Here is a 23,461-nt window from a genome sequence, read left to right on the forward strand (position 1 = left end):
GGAGCTAAGTCAGGGCTTAAGTAGCAACTGGAAGGATAAAAGCTTGTGGGATCAGGCCTTAAACCAACAGCTCCCGACTCGGTACAGCCTCAGAGAATGTCTAAAATAACCAGTATCGTTACAGGCCCATATGTTAAAATAAATGAAAATCAATAATGTTAATAGACATTAATTCATGCTAATAGAATCACTGCTCCAAAAGCAGAATTAATAAGCCCAGCTAGACCACTACCACCGTCTACATATTAAAAGATCCAAAACATTTAAATATTGACCACATTCCTTTGAAATTAATAGTATTTCCTTTGGATTACGCATTGATCTCGGCTGAGCCACGCTTGACATCTGGTGCAGTTAAAATAGCAACCTGAACAGCCACAGTCTGCCACTAATTTTGAAAGGAGAAAACCCATTTTAATTTATGTGCTCTCATTAAAACCACTCCACTGTCTCAGTGCCGGGCTCAGACGAGGAAAGGCAGATTAGCTGAGCCGGGGCTGCTGTGCCACCACCCTGGGTCCCCAAAATCCCTGTCTTCCTGGAGGAAAGACCCTTTGCACGGAGCCCTGGTGCTCACTTCCCCACTGGAGACATCATTTCATCGCTTACTTTCACAGAAAGAGTTTGGGTTCATTTCAGCCAGGAATTTCTCCCTGTGCTGGGCCCTGTGCTGGTCCTGCCTGCCCCGTGGGGATGGGCAGCCTTGGCATGATCTTCATCACCGCAGCCTCCGAGGAAGGCTCCTGGCATCGCCTCACCCAGCTGTGGGGCTGGAGGGGCTTTGGGTGTTGGTGGGGGTTTTCCCCCTTTAATGGCTCTTGAAAAACCGAAGGATGGAATACAATGCTTTCTCCATCCGTCAAGACAGGACTAAAATGCAGGTTTGCTCATGGCTTTACTCAAGTTTTCCACGCACCTCTCAACTGTGTAAGTTCAGCAGCTCCTCACAGCTGGGGACCCTGCTTCAGCTCTCCGGGTGTGAGCAGCAAGGGCATCAAACTGAGGAAGGGAGCAACCCACCCCTGCTATGCCACAGGCACAAATCCTGCCGGAGGAGGTTCCCCCTTCCAGAAGCTTCAAATTCATTTCTGGTTCCTGCAATCGCCTGGATGGTGCAGCACAAAACCCGGGGACAACCCTGCTCCTGTGTCCTGATATCAGCTGCATCTCCCTCCCCTTGCAGAGAGAACCACCGTGGTATCACGAGCCAGAAGGAGCTACCATCAGCCCCTCTCAGGAAGGAAGCAGCTAATACAACAGCACGAAGCTGACCTCCATTTAATGTACTTTAAATAACAAGGGAGTGAAAGAAAGGCCAGGAAGCAAGTGGGTGGCAGAGATGAAGCTCAAGTGCTGCCCAGTGCGCTCATCTCCCGTCCTCCCTCTCACTTCTAACCACCGCCTGCCGGCCCCACAACTCTGGGATCTCCTGGCTGAGCCTCCAACACCCCCCTGTGCCGTGCCAGCACCACCAGGATGGAGCACACCTTCAGGGAAGCGGATTTTGACCCCTTTTCTAATCATTGGTTTGCAGTAAGGGTGGCAGGGCACGCTTACACCAGGCAGCTCTGACCACCTACCATCCCATCGGCCAGGAGCTCCTCAGGGACCTCATCCCCAGCCCTCTGGGCAGCACGAGGCCCCCCGACAGCTTCTCCTGCCCATTATTATCTGTGCAAAGCCTTCCCCAATCCCCCCACAGGTGTCTCCTCCAGGAGCAGGGATGTCGGGGGGAGAAAGACTATCTGCAATATATACATTCTCCCTTTTGCTAGGAAGCCCAACATCAGAATTGTTTAGCATGGAACACACAGGGAACAGAACCCACCTAATTTATTTGACTAATTATTTTCAGATAACGAAGGCTCTGGAATATCTCTATCAAAGGCAACAGCTTCTTAGCAATAGTGACTCTCTTGGCCTTGGTGAGCCCAGTGCTCCTCACACTCCCACGTAAACACCGTTCCCAGCTCAAACCTGAAAATCCCACCACGATTCTGTAGCAGCAAATTCCTATTTGATACTGAAGCGTTTTTGAATGCACGGACCAACCAAAGAACTTAATAATGAATAAAGAGTGATTATGTATTTTAATTTTTTCCCAAATTTGGATTTTTTTTTCTATTGGAAAAGCAGCAGTAGCAAAGCTGTGATGCACCAGCCAAAGTTCCCACTTGTCCCAAGACACAGAGGTGCTAGAGCCTCTCAGAAGTCAGCCCCTTGTCTCATTCCCTGAGACGTTTCACCTGAAGCACCCTCAGGAAAGCAGCATGGCCTATGCGAGGGCATGGGAAATTCAGAGCAAAGAACAAAGTCATTTCACAGAATCACAGAATCACGTGGGGTTGGAAGGGACCTCTGGAGATCATCCAGTCCAACCCCCTGCCAGAGCAGGGCCACCCACAGCAGGCTGCACAGGAACGTGTCCAGGTGGGGTTTGAATGTCTCCAGAGAAGGAGACTCCACCACCTCCCTGGGCTCTGCCACCCTCACAGGAAAGAATTTCCTCCTCATGTTCAGGTGGAACTTCTTATGTTCAAGTTTGTGCCTGTTCCCTCTTGTCCTGTCCCTGGGCACCACTGAAAAAAGACCGGCCCCATCCTCCTGACACCCACCCTTTAAGTATTTAGAAGCATTGATCAGATCCCTCTTCAGCCTTCTCCAGACTAAAGAGACCCAAGTCCCTCAGCCTTTCCTCATCAGAAAGATGCTCCAGGCCCCTCATCATCTCTGTAGCCCTCTGCTGTCCCCTCTCCAGCAGTTCCCTGTCCTTCTGGAACTGGGGAGCCCAGAACTGGTCCCAGTGCTCCAGATGGGGCCTCCCCAGGGCAGAGCAGAGGAGCAGGATGACCTCCCTCCACCTGCTGCTCACACTCTTCCTGATGCCCCCCAGGAGGCCATTGGCCTTCTTGGCCACCAGGGCCCATTGCTGGCTCATGGTCACCCTGTTGTCCACCAGGACTCCCAGGTCTTTCTCCTCAGAGCTGCTCTCCAGCAGGTCAGCCCCAACCTGTCCTGGTGCAGGGGGTTATTCCTCCCCAGGTGCAGCACCTACACTTGCCCTTGTTGAATTCCATCAGGTTCCTCTCTGCCCAATTCTCCAGCCTGTCCAGGTTTCACTGAACAGCAGCACAGCCTTCTGGGGTGTCAGCCACCCCTCCCAGTGTTGTGTCAGCAGCAAACTTGCTGAGGGTACACTCCATCCCTTCATCCAGGTCATTGAGGAATATATTGAACAGGACTGGACCCAGTGCTGACCTCTGGGAACACCACTTGTTATGGACCTCCCCAACACTTAGGATGTCTGAGGGACAGCCGCACCTTCTCTTCCTTCATTGCCCCATGCACGGGTCAGGGTGCTCAGCTCCTCACCTGCAAACACAGCAGGGCAGCCACTGACCCCCAAAATCAGAGGGGTGGTGTCAAGACACCTGCATTGGAAGCCACCTCCAGAGCCCTGCAATACAGACATAGATTTGTCTAGGATTGCACATATCAGCTCCGACACAAAACCACACCATTGTGGGGATTTGAACAAAGGCAGCCATAAAAAAGAAAAAAAAAAAAAGGCTCTTGATTAAGTCAGAATTAGCTTTTCTACTGCAACAAAGCAGTTGATGTTTATGTGTGACCTTGCCTCCGTAGAAGAGTCCCTGGAAATGCAGATGCATCTCCTGCTAACGTCAGTGAGAAGCCTCCTGTGGACTTAAGCGTCCTCAGATCTGCCTCTTGCACAAGACAGCAAGCGCGTGTGTGGTACTGGCATGGGGGAAACGGCTGAGCATGTACAACAATTAGCTTTATAAATGCAAGATTTCAGCTATTGTTTTAGTTGCCTGTCCCTGGGGATCCTCAGCAGTACTGTATTATTGATGATGCTAAATGGGGTTTTCAACAAAGCCGGTTTGAAGGCTCGTGAATGCCAAAACAGCATTTCAACCCATTAAACTTCACAGACGCAACAATTTCTTCTAAAAATAATCATCAGTTCTTCCCACCAGAAAAAATAACAGCCTGGCCAATTCCTAACGTGCCAAGTTTCAGGCAGGCCTGATTTTTATGGCTGAGCTTATAAAGCACCGAAAAAAAAAGCGGGTCTATAATGGAAACACCAACAGAGCTGAGAGGTAGGTGAAGAGCAGCCACCCTACACAACAGGGCTGCCAGCAACGTATTCCACCTTGCTAATCCTTAATTCTCCTGTTCAGAGGAAAGGATGAGATGCTTTAACTCCTGCTAACATCCTCACCATTATGCTGATGGAAATACAGTCACGAGGCAATTACCAGCCCAGCCAAGGGCCAGCCATTGTGGGGCTGACAATAGCTCGTTGAGCCCTTCGGAGGAGAAACAAATACCCTCAACCTTCTCCAAGATTTTAAGTCTCATTAGTATAAATCAGTAACCCAATTAACGAGGGGTTTAGCATATCGATTTGCATCAGATTACACAAATTAATGACACACGTAGCGTGAGACAATGCAGCAGGACATGCTGGGAAGACAAATTGGGGGGGGGACACACACTGCCATACGTGATAGAGGCCCGGGCACCCCAGATCTCACGACGGGGATGGAGCTGCTCTCACTCTGTGGCTATTGGGAAGACAGAGATATTATCCTGTTGAAATAGATAACAACCTGAAGCAGGTTTGCCAACATAAAGCTTAAGAGCTGCTTTTTTAATTAAAAATGCCTGTTTTTAATGGTTGCAGTAAGGTCTGGCTGGGAGTTAAATGGAGATGGGCTCCAGGGGACACCAGCAAGGTCCATGGGTGGGTGAGGCACATTCCTGCTCTGCTCCCGCTGGGCCATGGGACACACACAAGCAAATTCACCACAGAGAACAAAGATCTGTGGAGAAAAAAAGCAGCCAGGGCAGCAATAAAACACAGGGCAAAGTCATTGGTAACGGGCTGAAGGAGCCCAAAAGGGCAGAGGCCAACAAGGCAGGGCAGGTTCAGGGAGGAAGAGCAGCTCCACCAGCTCCCCACCAGCACCCAGCCTACAGCCCATGGACAGCAAACAGAAGGCAACACAACACTAGGATGAGCTCTCAGTATCCTCCAAAACCTGCCCCCTTTGGCAAAAGCCTCCCCCCCTCTGGCCACTTGCCCCTTCTGTGCCCGGGAGGGATCCCCCCACCCCGAGTGTCCCCCCGACTCTCACCAGGCTGCCCTGCCCAAGGGACTCCCCAAAAGGATGGTCCTCCCTTTGAGAAGAGAGGGACAAAGGGACGGGGCCATGCCCAGGATGCCTTCCCCCCCTCCCGGGGCGGGCAGCCCCTCCTTGCTCCAGCAGTTATAAAAGGGCTCTCCATCCGTGTCATCCATTAGATACAAATTACAGCAATTTAAGCACACTTGACCCAGAATTACAGCAAGCCCATAAAGAGCTGCCTCTTCCCAGGCAATTTACACTGTTACAAACCCTCAAACAAACCACAGCAGAGGATTAAAAAACAACAAAAAAAAAACCCTAACAAGAAAGCAAACCAAACCCAGAAAGCACGATGCTTGAAACGGCATTATCAAGAAATGAGACCTATCCCCAGGGTCAGCTGGCACTCAGGTAGTGCTAAAAACACCCGCATGGCACCATCTCCAACAGCTCATCTTGCATTTACCTTAAACCATTACATCCCAGCCTCTTGGAAGGAAATCCCACAGACACAGCGCTCCATAGGCATTGGGGACAGGGATGGCACCCCCAGCCCTGGGGACAAAGGCAGGAGGGACACTGCTGACCCGCGGGGGCCACTCACACTCCTGGGGTGGCTCCTGGCTGTGAGTCCCCCCCCATAGCAGCTCAGGTCAGCACCGATCCCACCAGCCAGGAGGGGGGTTGCAATGCTCCTGTATCAATTTTCACCCTCTTCTACGCATTTTTTGATCTGTTTTTAAATTACTACCTGTCCAAGGCGGCATCCCAAGGAATAGAAGCAGCAGAGGTCAGACCAAGCCTGCAGACACTGCAGTGTTGGCTTAGGGACTACTGCAGGCAGGTGGTCACCGGCCATCTCATCGGGCAAAGACTCGAGGCAGTGACACTCTGCAGTTATCTTTGATAATCGGACTGGCTTACATGGAAAAATAAAACCAGCAGCATTAAAAAAAAAAAAAAAGGGTGCAAATTATTTTTTGCCAGCAGTGGGAGATGGATTTACCACCGGTTTGAGTTTTCCACCACAGCAGCCATGCCCACCAGCTTCCACACAAACAAATCCATGGGCCTCAGGGTCCCCAAGATGCTCCAGGGCCACCTGCACCAGCAGGACCTGTGTGTCTCCACAGCCCTGGCTGCAGAGGTGCTGGTGGCACGAGAAGAAATGTCACAGTTTTGTGCTGGCAAGTGAAGGGTGCAAGTAGGGCAGCAGCACCCCCCATGCAGGCTGTCACTGATCCTGGTTGCCACCATCACCACGGGGGCTGCAGAAAGGTAGAAGGGAAGAAGGGGCTTGGGGAAGGAGGGGAAGGTGACAAAGAGGGCTAGCAGTTACTGTGGGACCTGTGATAATGTAAAACATTCAAAAAGACAGAAGGGATTTTTCCGTGCCTTGCTCTGAAACATCCAACACCAGATGCTACCATGAGAAAGGAGCCGGGATCACGCCAGAGGTCTTGCTTGGTACAGCAAGTCTCACATCCATCCAAAGCAATTAAGAGGATGGTGACAGAAACCTCAGCGCCATCAGTTCTAAGAAATAAATGAAGGACATGGACCTGTGGGAGCGGGTTCAGACGAGGCTATGAAAATGCTGGGAGGGCTGGAGCCCCTCTGCTGGGAGGACAAGCTGAGAAAGTTGGGGGGCTCAGCCTGGAGAAGAGAAGGCTCCGGGGAGACCTTAGAGCCCCTTCCAGTCCCTAAACGGGCTCCAGGAGAGATGGGGAGGGACTCTGGATCAGGGAGGGGAGCCGCAGGAGGGGGAACAGTTTTAAACAGAAAGAGGGGAGATTGAGATGAGAAGCGGGGAAGAAGTTCTTTGGTGTGAGGGTGGTGAGAGCCTGGCCCAGGTTGGCCAGAGAAGCTGTGGCTGCCCCATCCCTGGAGGGGTTCAAGGCCAGGTTGGACGGGAGCTCTTGGAGCAGCCTGGTCTGGTGGGAGGTGTCCCTGCCCAGGGCAGGGGGTGGCACTGGATGATCTTTAAAAGTCCCTCCAACCCAAACCATTCTGTGATTCTATGATACCGAGAGGTTGCACCATCCAGAATTAATACCCCAACTTGCCAGTGAGGATGAAGGCCAGGCTGGCTCAGGCAGGGGCAGGAGCAGGACCCTTCCCTGGGCGTGCGGGAGGACTCCTCTTTCTGCCCTGGTCATTTGTCCTGCTTCAGGGGCACAGCACCCACCACAGCACAGAAGGAGAGACTCTGATTACAAGAGTCCCACTGTTTGCTCTCCTTTTCCCCCACCAGAAGGGTAAATGGGGAGGCTGGTCTGTGGAGGGAAGGGAGCACAAGCCTTCCTCAAAGCCAGCAGCCGCCTCGTCCCTTCCCCGTATGGTTTAGTTTACGAGCTCATGTCAGATTTCACAATTTCACACACAAACACAAAATAAAAGCAGGAACACAACTTTTGATCATCCTACATTGATGTTTACTCTCGTTTCCTGTAGCCCCAGGTGACAAATCTGTCCTTTATATAGCAGAGGATGGTTGTGCCATTAACAAAGTCAACTGGACACACTTAAAACTCACGGCAGGTCTCGTACCAAACTAAGGAATAATAATTAGTAAGCAATTAGATGTAAAATGATAAATATAAATTCAGAAACGTTTTCTTCTGAGCAGAAATGCTCAAAAGCAGGAGAATTTACAGCAACTTTCTTACATATGAACACGCCAAGAAGGGAGATGTTGGAGAAGTCAGCCCCTCGGAACACAAGGGCTTTTGTTCCACCATTCTCTGAGCTCTGAAGAAGTTTAATTTATTTATTATTTTTTTTTTTCTTCATTTAACTTTGCCGGCCTGCCAGCTGGGTATAAGCCAGAAGGGTTATCCAGTCAGACCTTACTGCGATATATTTACAATGGTAGTGCATCTAAGGTTTGTTTATTTCAGGATTAAAATTCAAATGGCTAGAACCATTTAAATAATTAAAGGGCAATCAGAAAATGCCATGAAACCAAACAAATCAGGAAAAGTCATGGAAACCATCAGCAATATTTAATTCAGAAATTCTCTTTGTTAGGGAACTTAGCTGAAAGAAAACAGCTGGATGTAGTTCAACCCTCTAAATTAAAAACAATCTAACAAGGTCTATAGGGATAACTCTTTCAGCTACATATTGGAGACCAGATTCACTTCTACCAAGTAAATGTAATAGCACTCAAAAGCTAGAAAGGAAATTCCTCAGAACTGAGGTAGTTTCTAAGTATCAGCACATTTTCCAATTCCTCGCAAGGCAACTTAGCTATTTACAATCCATTTTTTCCCACACATAAATTTATAACTTTTTCAATTTTATGGTTCCATGATTTATTTTCTAAAGAAAAATAATCTAGCCAGAATATCCCTAACTCTACTAACATCATGTTTTAATAAATAACTGGCTACTTCTAGTAAAATTAAGCCTCCAGGATTGTTTATACCAGCCAAGAATACTCTGTCTTTATAGCTTTGCAGAAATTTGGTGTGAAAATAAAGTTGAATATAACACTGACCCTGAGCTAACAAGTAATTAATGCTTCAATATAAAAATAGAAAATTATCCTTACAAGACAAGGGTGGAATAGAGCAAACTCTTGCTCTCTGGATTGCTCTCCGGATTGCTCTCCTGGCTGGATTCCTGCGTCCAAGCCAGACCTAAAGGCTACCTAAAGCAGGAGGAGACGTGCAGAATAATTTTGAGTCTTTCCAAAGACTTTGTTTTTCCCTAAACTCTTTTAAAAATTATTTCATCTCTTCTCTTAAAAATATACATTTCTTTTATTAATGAGTTGCCATTCACCACAACGCTGTTCGGCAGCACAGGCAGAGCGAGGAGGGTGTCTCGGGCAGCGCCGAAAAGCCACCGCTGCTGGACATGGGCGCCCGGGGGACCAAATACAGCGAGAAAAGGAGGAATCTTCAGCCCTGCCAGCTCCTGCCTCCTCCTCCTCCGACCTGCCCGCGACAGTGCTGACTGCCTGCTCCTTCCCTTTTGTCCCCCATCAAAGAGGAAACAAAAATCTCGCAAGAACAAACGTGACACGCACCCCCCTTCCGCCTCCCCTCCCACAAAGTAATCCTAAAACACAACAACAAGAAAAAAATAATTGAAACAATTAATCCAGCATTCATCTAACAAACTTGCAGACAAGATGAGACGTTGGTGTTTGGATGTGTGAGACAAGTTGCTTCCAACTGAACAAGTTTAATGCCTTATTCCCACAGGGGATGCACGTCTGGGACTGACCTAGGGGAGTTACAGCTAATTGCAAGGATGCCAGGGGACAAATGACAACTCTTCTCAGCGTCTGCAGAACCCGAATCCTCTGTAGCCTCTTCCAATTTCACCAAATGTCCTGTAAAGAACGTACAACCTGCTCCTGGCATTAATGCCCTGTGCAAACGGGGCACTTGGCACGCTGACCAGCCCTGCCTTTCCCTTCTGTTTTACTGCATAATAAAGACAAATTACTTCCATTTCTTCCCAGATAATGCAACTAACATAATGTGGATAAATGGGAAGTTAACTACACGAAACATGGTCTCTGCTTGTTGGGCAATTATTTTTTTCCCCGTAAGATAACATGATAAATAAAACCTGCTTCTGTACAGATATTTGTCATTTCTGAAACACATACTTGTTACAGGCCAAGAGAAGACCCTGGGGTTTTTTTTGTTTTTGTAAGAAATACCGTAAAATCAAATAAAATAAAAAAAAAAAAAGAAAAGTGATAAAGACACAAAAGCCGAGCTAACTACAGGCTTGTATATACATTTTTGTTATCCACTCTAACATGGACTCTTGGTGAACGGGACAGACTGGCAGTCCCCGCTCCTGTTATTCCCAGAATAGCAAGGGAAAAAAAAATAATAATCAGTATCTTAAAACCAGTGGCAACATAGTAAAAACTGTACACTGTTGTCCATTAACTTAAAAAGCAAAGTCCCTAGATGGTATAAAAGTGAAAGCAGGTGCCTTCTAACTTTGATAATAAAAGTCTTTTCCCCCCCAAAACCCCTACGCTGCACAATTATCTCCATTGTCTTTGCATGGCCAAGAACAAAAGGCTAAGGAGCAAGGCTGCTTGTGATGAGCCGCTCCTGGTGGCAGCGGCAGAAGTGTTGAGGCTCTTATCGCTCTTGTTGGAGCTGCCGGTGACCTCGGTGGCGTTGAACTCGAACTCCGGGGAGCACTGCTGGAGCTCGCAGCCGCTGCCGCTCTCCTCCCCGCTGCTCTCCTCACCTGCGGACAGACACGGCCTTGTCCTCCCCGGCCGCACGAGGCAGCGGGGGGGACAACAACGACAACAGAAAAGCAAGCGTGTGGATGTTCTGACATTTATGAGATGTAAGCCCGAGTCCTCTGGTTAACATGGCTTCTGCGTGCTCTTTGTGGCACCCATCCGTGAGGGTGGATGAAAAGCTGGACATGAGGTGGCAATGTGTGCTGGCAGCCCAAACCCCTCCCCGTCCTGGGCTGCATCCCCAGCAGCGTGGCCAGCAGGGCAAGGAGGGGATCCTGCCCCTCTGCTCCGCTCTGGGGAGAGCCCCCTACACAGTGCTGCCTCCAGCTCTGGGGCCACCAACAGCAGGAGGACATGGAGCTGTTGGAGCAGGGCCAGAGGAGGCCACGGAGATGCTGGGAGGGCTGGAGCCCCTCTGCTGGGAGGGGGGGCTGAGAGAGTTGGGGGGTTCAGCCTGGAGAAGAGAAGGCTCTGGGGAGACCTTAGAGCCCCTTCCAGTCCCTAAAGGGGCTCCAGGAGAGATGGGGAGGGACTCTGGATCAGGGAGGGAAGGGACAGGACATGGTGGAATGGTTTTAAACTAAAGAGGGGAGATTTAGACTAGCTTTAAGGAAGAAATTTACACTCAGGGTGGCAAAACCCTGGCCCAGGTTGCCCAGAGAGTTGATGGATGCCCCATCCCTGGAAAGATTCCAGGTCAGATCGGACAGGGATCTGAGCAACCCCCTGGAGATGTCCCTGCCCAGGGCAGGGGGGTTGGACTGCAGGACCTTTAAAGGCCCTTTCCAGCCCAAGCCATTCCATGACTCTATGGGAACAGGGAGATGCCGGTTCCCACCCTCTTTACTAACACGCTTACCCACAGCTGGAGCTTAACCAGCTACCCCACATTAGCATGAAATCCAATTAAAAAAGGAAAAAGAAAAAGGCAAACGACAGCAAACATACTTATGTCGATGAAGTCGACATCGTTCCCACTGTAGGCGTTCTTCAGCTTGTTGGTCATCACCCGCAGAGCCATGATTTGCCGGCGAATCACCATGTCTGGCTTGGTAATATCCACTTCCACCTCCGGGTTATTCACTTGGCTTGCCAAGCCGTTCCCAGTCACTGCAAAGTCGTACCTGAAAAGAAACCATTCCTGCTGGTACCGGAGCTGCAGCTCAGTGGGATCCCCCACCAAAGGGCAACAGTGTGAGAACTTGGTGACGCCACCCCTGTCTCCAGCCTGGGTGAGACTCTGAGCCCAACAGCATCTTCCCAACCGCTAATCCACATGGAGTCCTTCTCCACCTTCTTACCCCTTCCCTGCAACCTGAGCAGCACATGGAATTAAACATGGTTTTCATACACCCTGTGCCACAAAGGCAGGGGAAAGACAATTTTCTCCCCAACTTGAAAAGAGAAGGGAGATCTGGGGTTTGTAAGAATAATAATGGCTTACGACAGCATAAACCAGCTCGCTGCAGGCAACAGTGCAAAACAAGCTGCTGAGATGCCCTGATGCCCAGTTAGATGACACTTGCAGGAAAACAACCTTAGGGGCCATAGTTATCCCAGAGAAACCTACAGGAACTGTTGGAGCCAAGAGTGTCATTGTGGCTTTGCATAATGCATCTTAACTATCTAGCTGGGGTATTAAACGTGTACTTCTCATCACACAGACATGAGATGCAATTCCCCTAATAGTCCCAGCAGGAGAAACACCTGTGATGTTGCAGATGAGATACCGTAACCCCACGCATCGAAGCAGACAAGAGCCAAGCTGCTGAGCCCGAGGAGCACAGATGTGAACACACATATGGCCTCTTGGTTTAAAAGAGAGACTGAGCAACCAACCCCGACAAAATACATCTCCTAAAATAGGTATTTGGAGTGTCATTTTTATAGAGCAGGGATATGACACATTTTCCCTCCTTCAGTCACCAGACTTGTAAGAAAAATCACTGTTTAACAGGAAAAAACCTTACTTTTTTTAGTTACGATGCCAACATTGGTATCATGAGAGAGAGAAAAGCCTTTAGTACAACCTACTGGTCCTGGAGAGCAAGCAGTCAGATATAAGCATAAGGGAATGCTCAAACCCTGCCCTCTATACTGTATATGGGAGGGTTTATTATTATTATTATTATTATTATAGCAACCAACCCCGACAAAATACATCTCCTAAAATAGGTATTTGGAGTGTCATTTTTATAGAGCAGGGATATGACACATTTTCCCTCCTTCAGTCACCAGACTTGTAAGAAAAATCACTGTTTAACAGGAAAAAACCTTACTTTTTTTAGTTACGATGCCAACATTGGTATCATGAGAGAGAGAAAAGCCTTTAGTACAACCTACTGGTCCTGGAGAGCAAGCAGTCAGATATAAGCATAAGGGAATGCTCAAACCCTGCCCTCTATACTGTATACAGGAGGGTTTACTATTATCATTATTATTACTGTTGTTGGGTTTTGTTACTACTTGTGATGGATATTATATGTTTCAAAGAAGCCAGAGAGAGACCAAAGCATGGAAGACTACTAAACTTTTAGCGTGGTGGAGCCACAGAGAAAAGTAGTAACAGCAAAGGAAAATATCTTGCAGAACCCACACAGGATGTCCAGCATCCCCTCTGTCTCCTTGCCCAGCGCTGCCAAGTCTCTGCCTCCCCTCCCAGCTGGTGCCAGAGCTCACACACTGCAGAAACCTGCCACAAAAATCCCTGTACAAGCTGCTGATAGCAAGATATCAGGAGGGCAGAGCCATTTCTTGTGGCAGAGACCCAAACCTGGCCGAGCAAGGCAGCTTCAGGCACACACGAAACAGGCAGAATTTATGTTGTATGGCTGAGTCCTGTGCCCCAAAAATATCAAGGCCAAAACCTGTTATTACTTTAAAAAGTGGCTGGAAAACCCTGGATGACTATTTTTTTTAATGGAAGATCTTGGATTTTGCTCGTATTTCCTCAGTAAGCAAAGAGAAAAAAAAGAAACTTCTATTTCCAAAATAAAAGTTAAATGGTTACATAAACCATATGACAAAAAACCTTTGGCTTATTCATGTGTTGGTTATTTTTTTCCTTACAAGAAAAAAAAAAAGAGTTCGTAACTACTTTTCCATAAAAAGTGTCCATGAAAACTACCAGCCTCCTCGTGCCACTGACCCCAGCAGCAGAGAAGAGGGCCCTTCACCAGCCTCTCTCTCCCCTGCCTTTGCTCAGCAAGGAACCCACCAACAGCTCCTGGTGGAAACACCAACTGGGGGCACTGGGGCACCTGTGCTGTCAGACAGCACCAGCATCCCCGCTCTGCAGCCCTGAGACAGGGTTTTGTACACATCACCTCCCCAAACCCATGAGCAAGTTTAAGTCCAAAGAAAGATGCTACCATCTGGGTATCTGGACTCAGTTCCCTCCTTGAACACAAACCGCCACCAAGAGCTTTGCGCCCAACCTCTCCCATCTATGAAGAAAAAAGGGGTACGTGCAGCAGCCTGTCTCAGGGAAACTGGGGTCACTCCTGTAGGGGAAGAAGGCCCGGGGAGAGGGGCTGGCACCCTGGGAAAGGCTGGGGCGAGAGGCAGGGAGTAAACCGTGGGGGTGGCAGCATCTCCGAACCTGCTCTTGGCGCTCCCATTCCAGCACTCGTTCTCATCGACAGTGCCCACAGACATCTTTTCATCGTTGCAGATGTTGCCAGGGAGAGATGACCAAAATTTTTTGGCTTGCTTCAGCTTCTCTTTCACATCAGTAACCTATTAAATAAAAGGAAAAAAAAAAAAAAAAAAAGAAACACAGGACATAATCCAGAATACCAAACGCTCATTAAAAGTGAAGCTGGAAAGGTATTTTTTATCACAACAGACGTGTATAGGCCAGATCTTCAGGCTGCGTGTTTTGATGGTTGATCTACTTTTTTTAATACAAAATTAAACACCGCTCCTCAAACACGTATTACTCATCAGTCAAGCCTTTACAACAGGCACTTTTCTGACGTAGAAGCGCTGAGGTAATTCACGTCTAGAGCCACGGGCAGATTACACCCCTTTGGGAGTTTAAGACAGCCAAGGAATATTAAGAAACCCTATAAATCACAAATGGAAAAGTCTAGGCTGCAGCGTGGGGATGCGAAGCGCCAGCGCGGCACCGGCAGCACCAGGCACTCACCAGCCGGTCCAAGCTCGTGCCGGCGGCTGTCGTCGGCCGCTCCTCGGGGTTGTAGGGTCTGAAACGAGCGCTGAAACCACTTTCGGAGACAGAGCGAGCAGCCCGGCCCTGAGCAAGCGTTTTTGGCTGGCCGCATCCCTGGAAAACCTACACCAGAGGAGGAAAGGGCTTTATGAAATAGGATGTCAGAGGAGCCTCCCTTCTCCAGGCTCCAACCCAGTCTCTGCCCAAAATAACACGTCGCTTCATAAATATTTGAAAGGACATTAAAGAAAAAACACGTCGACGAGAACAGGGAAATAAAACACATCGCAGAAATAAGGTCCGATTGTCCTCTGGGCCCACGCACCTTCTGAGACACCTGCATGCTGTTCTCCTGCATGTTCATGATGGCATCCGAAATTTTTACATCGATGGGATCCATGACTGACTCGATGTTGAAGGGACCCTCCAACCTCTCTGCTACCAGCAGCATCGAATCTAACACGGGGAGAGAAATGACAGATTTTAATGGAAGAGCTTCGAGGATAACAAGCAACCAGGACAACAGGTTGAGCGCCCAGACATTAATCACCACAATGCCGCTTCTGACCACCGCACATCTCCAGGAAACATTTTGCTCCATTCCCAGAGCCTACAACTTCACTGGGCACTTACAGGCTGCCAGCACCAAGCCATGGGATCACAGAGATCAAAAGCTGCGTTAAACGAGGAAGAACCATCACGGAATTGTTGGAGTTGGAAGAGACCTTCTAGAGATCATCTAGTCCAACTCCCCTGCCAAACCAGCCTGCCAAAAGGCAGCCTGTAATCAGCTCCTCCCACTAGAACAAGCATTACTAACACCCTCCTCTCCGTACCCGTTTATTAAAGGTTTCCTTGTGTCATTTGTTTTCCAGGACTGCTTTCAAAGCCACCGGCTCCCTCATGCTGGTCCTGAACACTGGACACCAACATGAAAGAGCCCAGGATGCCCATCGCCACCGTCTCTCCCTTAGGGAAGGAAGGCTAGAGGCTTTGCCGGGCCTGGGAGAGCCAAGGGATGGCCCCTTCTGGGAGACCAGGGAAAGCACTGTGCACTGATGATATGTTTGGCACATCTCTACGCAAGTGGAGATGGAAAAGTCCCTCAGCCAACGTAAGGTCACCGCTCCTGTGCCAACTACTAGCAAACTGCCATTGCTTCCTCTGGGGAATTATTATTGGCATTAAGGCTTTCGCCCTGTGTTGCATTTCAGCCCTCTCGCCGGGTCTTCCCTGGACGGTGCCTCCAGGTGCCAAGCGCTCATCTCTTCTCACCCGTCGCAATCTTTAATTAACGTTAGTTTTCCCCGCAGTCCCTCCACCCCAGAGCACCCTGCTTGCTGGCCTCCTCTTCTGCCTCACTTTGTGATGCTCTTGCCACAAACTCATCACCTCCCAGTAGCATTTAATTCTTCATTTTTTCCTAGCACAAGGTGGGAGGTCAGGACACAATGGCTGCTCCGGCCCCAAGGAAAACCCTCTCCTGAGGAGCTCCTCCCCGCTCCCAAGGATACGCCTGTTCCCTTCCATTAAGGAGAAACGGGCATTTCAGAGTCAGTCTATTAATTTCTCTTGAAAAGTGTTTCTCTTGACATTCATCCTCCTCCTAAGCACAGGAGGAACTTTCAACAAGCAGAAAACTTCTGAGGACTCCAGCTACCTGTTAAAGGCCTATGAAGATATACCACATACTGAACAATTTAGTAATAGCTCTGCCTTAGTGCCTGTTAAGTCCCAAGTCATGTTAAACTACACCAAAAAACCCACAAACTGATGACAAATATACAGTTAGGCTACTTGCGTATTTAAATTATTATTATTAATAATTTTATTATTATTTAAATTATTATTATTATTAATAATAGTAGTCCAACAGCCAAACACCCAGGTGAACTGCAGATGCCCTCCTAATGCCTGGAAATCCACTTTTTAAGGAGAACTCAACATTCCGAAGCTTTGCTGGGTGTTAATTAAAGGTCTATGAGTCAATCAACCTATCTGAAGACCCACGTCAGCTGGGACTCCCGAGGTGCCAGCGTTTAGGGAGCGAAGCCCAGGAGGAGCTGGAGCCCCCAGGAAAAACCCCTTGCCCAGCAGGCACACTCCACCAGCACCAGGAACCAAGCTGCTGCAGGGCACGGCTGGAATTTAGCTATCAGGGACTACAAACAGGTCTGAACTAAATGCATTTAAAGAAAAAAAAAAAAAAAAGAAAAAAGGTAATAACAAATGAAACAAAGAGTCTTAGACTGTATTGTGGTGAGCTCCAATAAAGTGATGCTTCAAATCTCTGAGTAATGACTGCTAGCATGAATATACCATTGTGCCGGAGGGAGAAAAATGCTTTTGATGTGCTACCAAATGGAGACTTTTGTAAACAAGTGGAGCACAACTTAAATGTGTTCATCATTGTCAAAGCTTTTGGGGTTTTTTCACGCGCATAAAGAACATCCCAGCACAGTTTGCAGGAAGCCACTCATTTCAAATAAAAATATTATGAATAGACAGATAATAAAATACACAAAATGTATAGTTCAAAAAAATAATAAAAAAAAAAAAAGAAAGAAAAATCATTCCATTTTGTAACTACTTAATTCTCCGAGTGGCCAGGAAAGGCCGCAGATCAATAAAGTGTTTGTGAAAGACTGAAAGGAAACATAAACCCCAATTCTTCTGGCTGTTTGGCGTCTTTGTAAACTTTGAGCCGGGCAGGCCATCCACAAGACCATGGGAATGTAGAGCGAATTGGGTCCTTTGTTAGCAGGGGTGCCATGGCGTTCCATGTATCACAGCCCAGGAATGCAGCCTCCGCTTTGACTGCCGATAGAGAAAATGCATTCGGCCTCCAGCAGAGCTGCCAAAGCTGGCAAGAAAAGATAAGGAAAGTAATAATTGCCCTTGGAGAATATATTCAACTGGAGCTCTTCAGGAGCTGGGGTGGATGCTGGCAAGAACCGCTAAATGAAATAAACTTTCATTAAAAAGGGGAAAAAAAAATAATTAAAAAGAAGGTGGGGTGAGGGGCTTTAAATCATCCACAGTTTTGATTTTGGGGGGCATCCTGCAAACTTTTACCTCCCACCAGGAGCTGGCTGGTGTCCCCACCATCAGTGGTGGTGAGCGGCGATCCCCCCTGGCAGCCACGTTGGGTCAGGCTAAGGTTGGCTGGGGTTCAGGAGGGGAGGCACACCACAACACCACCAGAAATGAAGCTTCAGCTCAACTTGCCTCACAAAAAGATGCTCCATCACCGGGAGAGAGGAGCTGATTATAAATATCATTTATTTTGCCCCAACCCCGGGGCAAAATAATTGATGTTTATAAGCCACGGTGAGGTGGCTCAGATCTGCTCCACAAAAAAAAAAAAAACCAAAGAAAAAAACCAAACACAAGGTCTGGCAGAGTGAAAAACATACCCTGGCCATTTATTCCAAACACACAGGGTGACAAAGACTGTCTCTCCTCCTTGGGATGGGGAGATAGAAAGGGATTTTTGGGGGTGGGGTGGGGGGGTGGGCGAACCATCCCAACCCACACCATATAGCTCCATCCCTTAAAGACCCTTTTCCTCCTGCATACATTTGTCCTTGCTACTGGCATTGAGACAATCCTTGGCGACAAAGCACCTCACTCTCATGAAGGAAAGCGATTCTTTCGCATTGTGCCACCAATAATCAGAAACCCACATCTTCAGCCTCACTGTCTGACTTGAAGAACAAAAGGCAGTTCTCAGTCTTAACCCCAAGATCTGATTTAAAAGGGGAGGGAAGGAGGGGGAAGACCTTGACCATTCATTAACAACAATCTTTTTCTTCTCTCTCTTTTTTTTTTTTTTTTTTTAGGGGAAAAAAAAAAATCCTTTGCACACAAAGTAGTACTCCAGATACGTATATGAAGCCTGAATTTAATATCTTTGAGCAGAGTAAACCTTTCTGGGGAAAAAAAAAAATAATAAAAAAAAATAATGAAAAGGCATGGGAGATTAACACTGTTTGTTCAGGAAAGCTCCAACACCCCCCTCACCCCCTAACAAGTTGTCTGAAACAAAGTATACCCCCGTCTAATTGGTGTACAACTGTGGCAGGAATAGAAGGTGAAATACTTTAAAGGTAGTTAAAGGGGAGAAAAGAGTACAACTGGGTCATTATTCCATACACCACAACTTTAACTGGTCCTTTGCAGAAGTAAGGAAGTATCAAGTCTTTTTGTCTCAAAAAACCTACCAACTTTACATCACAGCTTGAAAAAGCTGTATGCAAGAGACTTCCATACAGACCCGCTGACACATGGGCATGTGTATTTTATACGCACACCCACCCACATTCATATATACTTGCATATAATATACTTACATATAATCTTTAAATTATTTCGCTGGGTTCAAAAATCTGTTTTTGACATGCAACAAATCATTATCATAACTTAGTATTTAAACTCATGATGCAAAATAGCAATGAGTACATGCAGGTGGGTTTGTTGTTGTTGTGAGGTGGGGTTTTTTCTTTTCTTTTATTTATTTAAACCTTTAAACACACATGTAGGACATTTGTGATGCATGCCCTGCCCCAAACACCAGATCGATTTAATTTAATTTGCCTCAAGTGCCAAATAGAGATGGAAAACAAAATCTGCAACATAACCAGCACCTGTTCAGTTATTAAACTGCCTGAAGAAAGCACAGCTTGAGTTTCCAGTACCCGTACTCCACTGCAAGAATTAACCAAGCAAATACTGCCAATAAATGTAACAAAGCTTAATACCATACTTAAGTAATGAGTGGGCAGAAGCCCCCTTGGGGAGGAAGCACTGCAAGAAGAAAGCTTTGCTTCCAACCTGGAATCGCATTTATTTATTTTGCCTTGTTTAATAACCTTAATTATCATATGCAGTCCCTGATCAGTCCGGTGTGACAGGCTCACTGGCTTCCCCCGAGGTTCATTTTTAGCTGCATACCACCTACAGCAATTAGCTGCTTGTGCTTTTGTCTGTTTTCTGGCATTATGCCCTTCTCTTTCATGGGATTCCTCTTTTCTGCTTGGACTAGATGTTTGCAAGTCTCCTGGCTTTGAGCTATTTCAGCAACAATTGTAGCTGAAATACTTAATATTCTCATGAGAAAGACAGCTGGGAGGAATTGGGGAGGGGAGGGGGGGTGTCAGCCTCCCAGAGAATGACTTGGAAACCCAATTTAGTGTCACATTTAACTCCCTATATGGAATACCCAGGCAAAAAAAAAAATGCCTTCTGAAAATAATACCCTGCACACATCCAGTTGGCACGGGGAGCAAAGTAAAAAGCCAGTGCACAAAACATGGGAAAACAAAGTCTAAGATTTAAATCTAGCCTGAAATGCCAATTATCAGCAATTTCCCCCTTTTTTTTTTTTTAATCTCACAGCTTAATGAAAAGGAAATCTTTTCTTTCTAACAGCCCTTTTCCACCCCCCCGCCCGACAAGTGGGATGGAAAGAGTACGGCAGCCTTGTCAGTAGCAGCCGATATGTCACACGTGCACTTCATCACACATTAACTGGAGTGAAGCCACTGCTCCCAAAGGATGCTCCCTCACAGATAAATCAAAGCTCCCGGAAAAGGAGCACAAATGAAAACATTTAACATTATCTACTGCCCGTGCGCCCCAAAACAGGATGCATCGCCAATTCTGTTGAGCCTTGCTGCAACAGAGGTCACTGGGACAACAAAAGTCTCATGTATTTAGCAATTAATATGAACTGCAAAAGGAGTTCTGTATACAGAGGTGTGCAAGGAAAAATAACATAAACCTGCTGTAGCTCAGCACAGCCACTTACTACAGCCATTTAGGTGTGGGACAAAACATCGGCGTATACTCTCATGTAGTTTTAACCCATATTGCCTTACCAATAAAGATGTTCCACTCGGCATCCAAGTCCCCTTGGTTGGCCAAGCAGCCCCTCATGACGTTAAAGCAGTAGTTGTAGCAGGGCTTCACCGACACCAGCCCTCGGCAGTACGGGCAGTACATCATTTTCAGCAGCGCTCGCGTACCCTGCGGTGTGGGGTTCACCTATAAGAAAAGGAGAAAGGAGAAGAAAATTAGCCCCTGGTCACTAAAGCAAAACAACCCACCCGTTTACCCTGGGGTGGGTGGGAGCAGAGGAGATGCAACGGGGTGAGCCACCACCAGGTGCTCCAGGCTTCCTGCTCCCAGAGTCCAGGGATGCAGGATGCAGGTGAAGGGGTCCGGCTCACCTCCTTGGGAGCTCCTGGAGGCACGGCCAGCTCCCCCCTCTGCAAAACCCCCTCTGAGCCACAGCACGGCTTGTGTAGTGTGGGGGTCCTCCCTGAGGTCCGGGCACAGGCACCCCGGGGGACACGCAGCGCTCGAGCGCAGGGAAGGCAGCACACAGCGGCTGAGCCAGAAGGGTTAACATGGGGCTGCACTATCCCAGCCCTGCTGAAGATGGTGCTGGGATTTCTCAGGAAAAAGTGGCTGAGATGGGATGCCTGCGGCCATCCCCGCACCTACCCCGCCGGCAGCGTGCCCCCCTCCTCCCGGACAATGGCCCACCAGGGCTCTCCAGCAGAGACAGCAGCCCCTTCATCTTACATTCCACTCCTGCAACGCAGCATTCCCGGGACAGACGCCCGGGTTCGTTCACACTCAGCACTCATCACACTAAATAAGGCCGTTCCCCACACCAGAAGGAGATGGCAACGACAGCCACATGGCTGAGGACAAGCCAGGAGGACCCTCAAAGGCACCATGCAACCTCTGGGTGTGCAAGCAGAGGTATCTGCAGCAGGCACGTCACCCCCTGAGCCCTCGACGGGGCTGTTTTCCGAAGTGACTCATGGTCATTCATGTTTGATTCACTCTCTGGCCTGGCTTCAAAACGTTCATTGAAACCATTTCCATCCAGCCGGTCTGAGGAGCATTAGCTCCAGCACCATGTACTAGAGCTGACCACGTGGTGGGTCTAAAGCGCTAAACAGAGAAGCTCCCTCAAGAGCAAGTTTAAGTGTTAATTAGCCACACATGAAAATGGAAAATTAAGATGTGATCAGACATATGCTGGCAAAATAGAAGCAGTCTCTGGTGTTTCAAGCAGTGCACTTGAGACTTTTTGTAAGGCATCTATAGAGAGTGCTCTAAATAGGTTATGGTCCAAGATCACGCTGAAGGAGGAAAGACACACACAGCCCCAAGGAAGAGAGAAGTCATTCAGTACAAATGGCTGGATGTGGATGGCCTCCACATCTCACCTCCTGGAGGTCTGGAAACCAACTTCATGGCAGAGAGGAGGATTGAACCAAACAGAGCCGACCACACGTGAGGAAGACCTGGGACCACACAGACACTGAGGACCTTACTCCTGCAAAGCCCGTCTCAGCGTGAGGGCTATGGAGAAACTAAACATGATCTTCTGGTGCAAAACCTAGTTGGCAGCACATCAGACTAGGAGGGAACCAATTTTAACAAAATCAAACCAGAAAACAACAACAACAACAAAATCTCACTATGCAATCAGGCTGCCTTTGCTAATGACATCAGTAGATTTTTAAACCCTCTTTTCTTACGAAAAGAGACGACAGATAAAGACTGTGCTTCTGACAACTCTGGAACGACCACAGTTTCTCTTCAGTAGGCAAGAAAACTGCTTAGAAAGACAGAAGGAGGATTTTCTGCAGTTGATGGAGCTCGGTGCTGGATGTTGGCTGGCCAGCAATGATCATTCAGACATCACTTCACCCCTCTTTTGCCTGCAAGGAGCCTGCTTGGCTGAGCAAAAGGAGACTCAATGTAGAAAGCTGTTTGCGGTGGTGGGGGAATCTGATTCGGGGGCTTCAGAGCACATATACACACATATATCTATATATATTTGGGAGGCGCAGCGGGAGCAGGAGCCCCAGCAAAAAGCTCCCTATCGGGGCAGCCTGGCTTTAAAGCAGAGCTAGTTCAAACACTGGGAAGATCTCAAGCAACAGAAACCAGCTAAATCAGATGATTTATAGTAGGAAAACTGAAAACAGACAAATGTAAAGGTATCATCTGCCATCCAGATGGTGCAGTCCTTGCATAACGAAGGAGTTGCAGGGGGATAGAAGAGGGAACTAAACAACATCTCACACTCAGAGGCAGAGCCCTGAAGGAAGGCCCAGTTTAGGAGTTTAATCATTTCTCTCATAAAAATCTCCTCCCATGACACTTGGTGGTAGGTGCCAGCACCTCCATGCCTAGTCCTGAGGCTTATCAGCAGATCCCGGCCATTCCAGCACTGCTGCTCCTCAAAGAAGCTCTCTGCAATCTCCTCAGTAAGAAAATTATGAAGATGTTGGCACCAGCCAGGTGCTAGAGCAGTTTGAAGCGGGACGAGGAGTAAGGAGACTCCCCCAACTCTACCATGGAAAGCTGCAGCTTTAGGAAACGGTGCTGCAAAAAAAATATTAAAACAAACTAAATCACCCGTGGCCCCGGAGGCACCTTCCCATCTTCGATTCCTGGCTGCAACCCCGCAGCATCCGCCCCGCTTTGATATTTCATAGGGGGACTTGATCTTTATGAATCCCAGCAGATGCGGGGGAAACCGAAGCCGCTTTCCCGCGTTCCACAGTGGAACGACACGGGACGGTCACTGGGATTAGGTCCTTTGGAACAAAGGCCCGGGATGATTTTAAAAGCAAACGGGGTTTTGCTTCCTTCCCTACACATAGGTGTGCGGCTCTGAGCTCGGCAACGGGGCGACAAAAAGCCAAAGCCCAGCCTGCAGTGACCGCTGTTAGTGTGAACGTCGTTGCGGCTGAAAAGGAAGGCAGAGGGGAAATTCATCAGCCCTGAATCTGGTGTATTATGGTGTCAGAAAGCAACAGGAAGGCGCAAGCAGAGATCGGTGCCGAGAGAGACTTTCCAGGGAAG

At 48.1% G+C, this 23,461-nt stretch overlaps 1 protein-coding gene across 1 annotated transcript in view; it reads right to left on the reverse strand.

Moving 5' to 3' along the window:
* Positions 1-10,179: 10,179 nt before the first annotated feature.
* Positions 10,180-23,461, reverse strand: part of GPC4 (glypican 4) — a 42,119-nt gene continuing 28,837 nt past the window's right edge. Inside the window, exons 3-8 of the mRNA XM_014963139.1 lie at positions 20,446-20,611; positions 14,892-15,022; positions 14,543-14,689; positions 13,994-14,130; positions 11,341-11,516; positions 10,180-10,391 (exon numbers count right to left, since the gene is read on the reverse strand). Of these exons, the coding sequence (XP_014818625.1) occupies positions 10,180-10,391; positions 11,341-11,516; positions 13,994-14,130; positions 14,543-14,689; positions 14,892-15,022; positions 20,446-20,611 (969 nt within the window). The remainder of the gene's footprint in view (positions 10,392-11,340; positions 11,517-13,993; positions 14,131-14,542; positions 14,690-14,891; positions 15,023-20,445; positions 20,612-23,461) is intronic.

Source organism: Calidris pugnax, unplaced genomic scaffold (genome assembly GCF_001431845.1).
Source record: "Calidris pugnax isolate Ruff unplaced genomic scaffold, ASM143184v1 scaffold294, whole genome shotgun sequence".
Classification (NCBI taxonomy): Eukaryota; Metazoa; Chordata; class Aves; order Charadriiformes; family Scolopacidae; genus Calidris; species Calidris pugnax.